Source organism: Aedes albopictus, chromosome 1 (assembly GCF_035046485.1).
Source record: "Aedes albopictus strain Foshan chromosome 1, AalbF5, whole genome shotgun sequence".
In the NCBI taxonomy this organism is placed as follows: Eukaryota; Metazoa; Arthropoda; class Insecta; order Diptera; family Culicidae; genus Aedes; species Aedes albopictus.
The window spans coordinates 39,514,001-39,520,563 of NC_085136.1; the positions used below are offsets into that span (position 1 = coordinate 39,514,001).

A 6,563-nucleotide genomic window follows, 5' to 3' on the forward strand; every position below is an offset into this window, starting at 1 on the left:
ATTTGAATTTTAGTAAATTCCATATTTTTAAAAATTGTAAAACTCAATATTAGGCTAAAACTTAAAAACTGCTCTACTTGAAATTTTTTGAAGCACGGTTTCGAAATCAGTGCTAAATTTTACTTCAAAAATTTTGGTTGTTGACAGAAGTTCACGACTTTCGTTTTATTTTGTAAACTAGTGTAATGATTCGGCCAAACGGCATTCGACCAAACGACCCATTTGGCCAGATGACATTCAGCCAAACGACCCATTCGGCCAGAGGGCATTCAGCCAAATGGCGTTCGGCCAAACGGCATTCGGTCAAATGACATTCGGCCAAATGGCCGGACACCGTTCTGATAAATTATGATTATTGATCTTTCGGGATGTGTTCAAAAGATTTAGTATGTTTTTAAAAATTGCTGTAGGACTTCATAATCCAAATATATAACTGTTTTTTAGGGATTTGACAACAAGCATCTCTTGAACTTTGAAGCTAAATTCGTTTGAAGGGTTACAAGAAAATTTCAACAATATTTCTACAAGCATAGCGATGACGAACATTTTAACAACAACATTATATTTTCGAAGTTTCATAAAAAAATCAACAAATTTCCTATTTTGGAGAGATCTATTTTTGAGTTAATTTGTTAGAGAAAACAAAAACCGCGCTCTCAATCAAAATAGTAATCTTCAAAAAATACTTATCCTCAAAGCTGCTCGAAAACGAAAAGCATTCACACCCTCTAAGTTTCATTGGGACACAAAAAGGTAAATGAAGCACAGGAAACGATAAACAAAAAGTGTTTATGTTCCAAGTGGATTACACCAAGCTGTTGTTCGGAAGTATAAAATAGGCCTTAGTTTCTTAAACAACCTTTCGCAACCTCACAACCACTGACAGGCACGCTCCGACTGTTCTACGAAGAGCGAGGTGTCAGCAAACTACGAGGTCATGAAAGCTATGTTTGGGTAACGATCCAATATGACATAAAAGACAAGTAGCAATGACTAAATTTCACTCAACTTGGTTTAGTATAAAACTACAGGAACAAATACAATACTACCAATCATTAATAAAGAATCGTTAATTTTACAGTTCCCCATCATCGGCATTGGTATCTGGCATTCTGAGCAACTTCAAAAAAACGACTTCTTTTCTTAGTATGTAACAAATAAAACTATCATTCATGAGGAAAACACCAACCAAGTAAAGTAATAGGCTCTTCACTGCTGCATACACGGAATAATGGATACATTTCTTTCAACTTAGAACACGTACAACTTGACTGACTAATGTTTCTATTTATTTACAAACGATTGCTTCCTGAATCGCACTTTTTCACTAAATCACTAACAATTGTCACACAAATGCTTCAGTTTCCACAGAACTTCTTTTTCAAGAAGCGTCAAACCAAACGCTGAATTGGGGCGCTACTCTCCGACGTGACGTTTTCAGAGACCGCCAATGATTCCGACGGGACAGCTCAGAATCTGTAACAATATCAGAGAAACAAAAACAAATGCCAATTAAAACACACTCTTTCGGTTCAAGTTTTCCGCTATCAAACTCACCATTAACTTCCATCATAGGAAGACCCAATCCACACAGATGTGGGATGACGTGGGCGTTGCCTGGATAAAACATCCACCAAGAGAGGGCCGCATCCAGCGACGGCAACTTTGCACAAATGAATATCACTTCATTTCGCTGGAGCAACGCGGGCAAACGCTCGCCGGGTAAAGTCACTTGATTGTTAACTTTTGGAACTAAACTTTGAACAGTTTTTGGCGGCGGCTTGGTACGGAGCAATTAATACACCTTTCGGAGCAGGTAGTACAGCTTGTTGCACAGCAGACAGCGGGAACGAGTTGGGTTATCTGTTGAGAGAAAGAGGAGAAGTGTGATTGAATTAGTATGATGAATCGCGTTTAGGAGGAGTTTGTAAAATAAGCGACGGGGTGACAAAACTTACTTTCTTGAGCGTGACGGAACAGAATCTCGTGGAAGGCCTGCACCAGATGGTAGCGGTTATGGTGAATGCTGACTTGAGTCATCGTCGGAGTCAACGGTGGAGTTGGCGGGATTGATTCCGTTGGACTCGGTGGTGGCGAACTGAACTGCTGCTGGTTTTGTTGTTGCTGCTGAGCCAAAATCAGCTGCTGCTGCATCTGATACTGCTTTTCGATTTCATCATCGATAGCCGGAATATAGAAAGCGATTGCCATCTTTTCTACAGTTTATAAAACACTTTGCACGAGATCACTTCACTGGTAAACACAATTCTACGTAAGCAACGAATGGCTTGTCTGGATCGGTACGCGAGAACAGCCGAGGGAGCAATTACAAAACACGTCTGAACGCTTCGAACTCTGATACGAAACTGAACTCCTGCGGTTGTCGTTCTAGCCAAGCCTCGCCTAGAAGGGATCACCACTCTGCTGACAGTAAAAAGCGAGGGAAAACGACGAGGCCTATCTGTTGCCTCAACCCATGGCTGATGTGTGGATGTAGTTGTTCCCTTCCCGCTCGGCCTGCCTGAACCCTCTCCCAGACTGATTGCGTGCAATCGGCTTGAATTGAATACGCGAGGGGACAGGCCAGAACTTGCACAGGACGGAATCAACCGACGGACGGACGGACGGACTGCCGAACGGACAAGCGTGTGTTGTGGATGTGCTTCTGCTGCTGCTGGCTCTCCTCGATGCAACTCACGGTTTGTTTACATCCGAAGCCAAGCTTGTTTTTTCTTGCTGTTTTGCGCTTGGTTTCGTTTATTATGATGTGTGGAGGTTTTCTTCTTACACACGCTTAGGCGTTTGTGTATGATGCCTTCTTTTGCTTCAGTAGGTAGGTGCTTGGGACTGTATTCTAGCTGTTGGTGCAGGAAAGCAAACACCCGGATTGAGGTGTTTTGCATGATTCGTTCGTAACGAAGGCGGTTTCTTGTTTTTCTTTGCTTATTGATATGAAATCGAAAAAGAGATGTGCACCTGAGCTGGGAAAGATTTTGTTTTGGAAAAAAGGGATTTGGTGTTTGTAAGTTCTCGGATGCATCGGAAGATTTCGATTAAAATGAGAAGCACCTAAATGCTGGTTCATGCTTTAGAAAATGCTAGTCTTTGATTTAACGTGAATTGATCTCACCAAATCCTGTAGTTTATAATTTATTTTGTACAATTTACAAATAAGCTTCAAGAATAAGCGTTTTAGAAGATAGATTACCAGATTTTCTAAGTCGAAGAAATCGACAGATTTTGTGACCATACGGCAAGTGTTACCGGGCATCGTGCTGTGGAGCGTGGGTTTGATTGCCTCCGTGTTTATGAATAATTTCAAAGTATTTTTCAGGAGACTTCCAAGATATATTCACTAGACTAATACCGAAATGAAGGAACTTTTTGATTAATCTCTGGGAGGAGTTCACAAGTAATCACTGCAAAAGCTTCTGAAGGTATCCCTGAATGATTTTTTATAGATATCAATGACGGGTTTTCCATGGTATCTTTGAAGAAATTTCTGGTTAAATCTCTGGAGAAACTTTTAAAAGAAATTCTAAATAGTTTCCTGAAAAAAAAAAATCATTTGGGAAGGAATTTATGAAAGATTTTCTTAAAGATGCTTTCGTAAAAAAATGTGTAGAAACCCCTAGAGGAACTCCCTGGCAGAGTAACTAAGAAAATACCTGGAGCATGCTTCCGATTGCATCATTGAAAGGTTTTCTGAATGAATCCTGGAAGTTTTTTGAACAATCTCTAGAAGAAACCACTAGATAAATTTCTGGACAGATCCCACCGGAACATTTTCTGGAAAAAATCCCTTAAGAATATCTTAAGGTGAATATATGACGAAGCCACACCTCAAATTTTCAAGAGCACGAGCTGAATGAACCAAACGACGGATTGCGCTGAAAAGTTGATCGATTGGTCACCACCGGGGTGTGACCAATCGATCAACTTTTCAGCGCAATCCGTGGTTTGGTTCATTCAGCTCGTGCTCTTGAAAATTTGAGGTATGGCTTCGTCATATAATGTCCTTAAGGAACCTTTGGAGACATTTATGGATAAATTTTTAGAGGATAATAACGGAAGGACTCTCTAAAAGAATTTTTTATAGAAACCGTGGAATAAATTCATAAAGGATCCCTGAAATCTTAGGGAATATTTGTAGGTATTTTTGTATGTATAACTGAATATCCTTCCGTAACTCGCGCAGTTGGCTACCTGCGTCAGCACCACGCTAATGCTGAGTACAAAAAGCGAGATTTTTTTAACGTGTTGTGCAAAAAAGAACAGCGCGATAGCTCGAGGGCTATTTGAGTTTTAGAAGGAATCCGTGGAAGATTTTCCGAAAAAGTTTCCGTAGGATTTTTAAAAAGAATCCATACAGAAATACACGAGAATATCTCCATAAAGTGTTTTCCAGAGGAGGCCTCGGATAAATGTGAGGAGAGTAACTTTTCTTTACTTGAGGAGTGAAGGAATTCTTGGTCACATCTAGGAGCAATTTGGAGAAATTTCTGATTTAATCTATAGAGGATTTTCTGACGGGTGATTAACCTTTATGTGGCCTTATGGAACCTTATGGAAGATTGAAGGAATCCATGGGATGTTTTCAAATAGATTCATTTCAATTTTCATGGGAGGAATTTTTGAAGGAAGCTCTGGAATAACATAGAAGAAATTCATGTAGGAATTTATGAAGCAATTCACGAAAGATTTCTTTAAAATCCGAAAAAACAGTGACAAAAAATTCAATTCATTGTTTGTATGATATATTGTGTTTTTCTTTAAGAAGTTTTTTAAACTGTGTAGGGTTTTCAGGTTATATTTCTAGAACTTTTGATGAATCCTCTAATAACTTTCCTCTAGGAAATTTCCGGGGGTTTCCTGGGGTTTTAAAAAAAGTTCTAAGAGATATAAGAGAGCTAAATGGGTTCAAGAGCGGATGCTAGTAAGTTTCAAGAAAATTTACCTTTTCAGAGCCAAATTATTTATCCTCTGCTGCTACACCCTCGCTGGTCTCAAACATGTTTGCTATGCTCGGTTTCATCGCCGGGATCACATTGACCTCTCTGGTCTCAAAGAGTTTAATGAAGTTTACGGGATTATCAAGAAGTTTCACATGGGTTTCATGGCGATCAAGTGGGGTTAAGGGAGTGTAAGAAAAGTTTCCGCTGGTCTCGAGGTGGGCTTCAGAGGGGTTTCAGAGGGTTTTCAAAACGTTTCAAGGGGTTCATAGTTACGCAGATCCAATGACTCAACGGAGTTCACGGTTACAGTTCAATAAGTTCTCCATGTCTCCGTTTTTCCTTCAATCGCTAGGATCCAGAGATATCTGAATCCTAAGATCTCTGGATCTCAAGATCGTAATGTTCATATGATCGAAGTATCTCAAAATCAAAGCTCTCAAAAAACCCAAATCTCAAGTATTCGAGAACCCAGAGTCGAAACCTTAGGGTTTTATTATCTCATGACTCCATGTCCTCAGTATCCCAAGAGCCCTATGTACAAGATCCCGGAATCCCAAGCTCTCAGGATCTTATAATCCCAAAACCTTATAAAGTGTGATCCCAGAACCCTAAGATACCAGGATACCAAGACTCTTGGACTCCGCAACTTATAGGTCTCAGGATCCATAAACTAATGATACCAAGGTTTCATGATTCCGGAACCGGAAGACTCCAGGGTTTTATTATCTCAAGAACATATTTTACATAAGGTATACGGCAGTGACTCCCATGTAATATGTATGTTACTTAGGCTCAGTATCCCTAGAGCCCAGCATTACAAGAACCCGTAGTTTTAAAACCCCAAGAATCACTTAGAGCAAATATTTACCAGAAGCACCAGGCCAGAAAAAAATAAAAGTCAGAGACGCGGTAGAGCAAAACCAGAGACCAAGAACAGAGTACAATAGCTGTGAGCTTGAGCAAAAAACTATAAACAAGAGCTATGGCAGAGAGTTCCAGAGAGCGCTATAGAGTACAGAGCCAGACAAATGAGGTTGCACGGAAAGATCGATGTACACAGAGCAAGGAGTAACTTTCACGCAGCGATCGAAAAGACAAAAGATTTCATGCAAACTTGTGTAAAAATTCACGCAAATTTGTGTAATACCGGATCTGCACATTTTTTGTGCTGATCCAGTCGTACGCAAATATGAGTGAAAAATCCTTTGTCTTTTCGCAAGTTACTCATTCGCTGTGTACTTTCGTTTTAGGGTGTGAGCAGTGAGCTTGAGTAGAGAGCATGAACAGAGCTAGAGCAGAGATCCAGAAGAGAACTGGATCAGAGCTCTAGAAGAGAGCTAGAACAACGTTTAGACTTTAGAACGTAGTAGTGAGCTAGAACTGTGAGATATGCCAGAGAAGAAACAAAGCTGATCGATCTTCTTTTCGTTGCCGACGTAACGTGCCAACTGCGACAGAGCCACCACCCTCAGCATAGTAATAGTGAATATCCACAGCCTTCACAGCTGTGGCTATGTGGGCCCTCTGCATGACAAGAACCCAGAATCACAAGTCCCCACAGTGCCTAGATCCCAGCATCTAATGACTCAGGAATCACAAGCTATGAGA

General features: G+C 40.4%; 1 protein-coding gene across 1 annotated transcript; it reads right to left on the reverse strand.

Moving 5' to 3' along the window:
- Positions 1–549: 549 nt before the first annotated feature.
- LOC134284829 (uncharacterized) lies at positions 550–2,974 on the reverse strand. The gene is made up of 3 exons (XM_062844160.1): positions 1,959–2,974; positions 1,558–1,863; positions 550–1,476 (listed from the first exon to the last, which is right to left on the reverse strand). The coding sequence occupies exons 1-2, from the start codon at positions 2,209–2,211 to the stop codon at positions 1,796–1,798; spliced, it is 321 nt and encodes a 106-aa protein (XP_062700144.1). The 5' UTR covers positions 2,212–2,974; the 3' UTR covers positions 550–1,476; positions 1,558–1,795.
- Positions 2,975–6,563: the final 3,589 nt, after the last annotated feature.

Coding starts and splice junctions, on each gene's coding strand:
- LOC134284829 (XM_062844160.1), bottom strand. CDS start 2,211: ATGGCAATCGCTTTCTATATTCCGGCTATCGATGATGAAATCGAAAAG. Junction 1,864..1,958: donor GTTCCGTCACGCTCAAGAAA/GTAAGTTTTGTC, acceptor TTCTCTCAACAG/ATAACCCAACTCGTTCCCGC.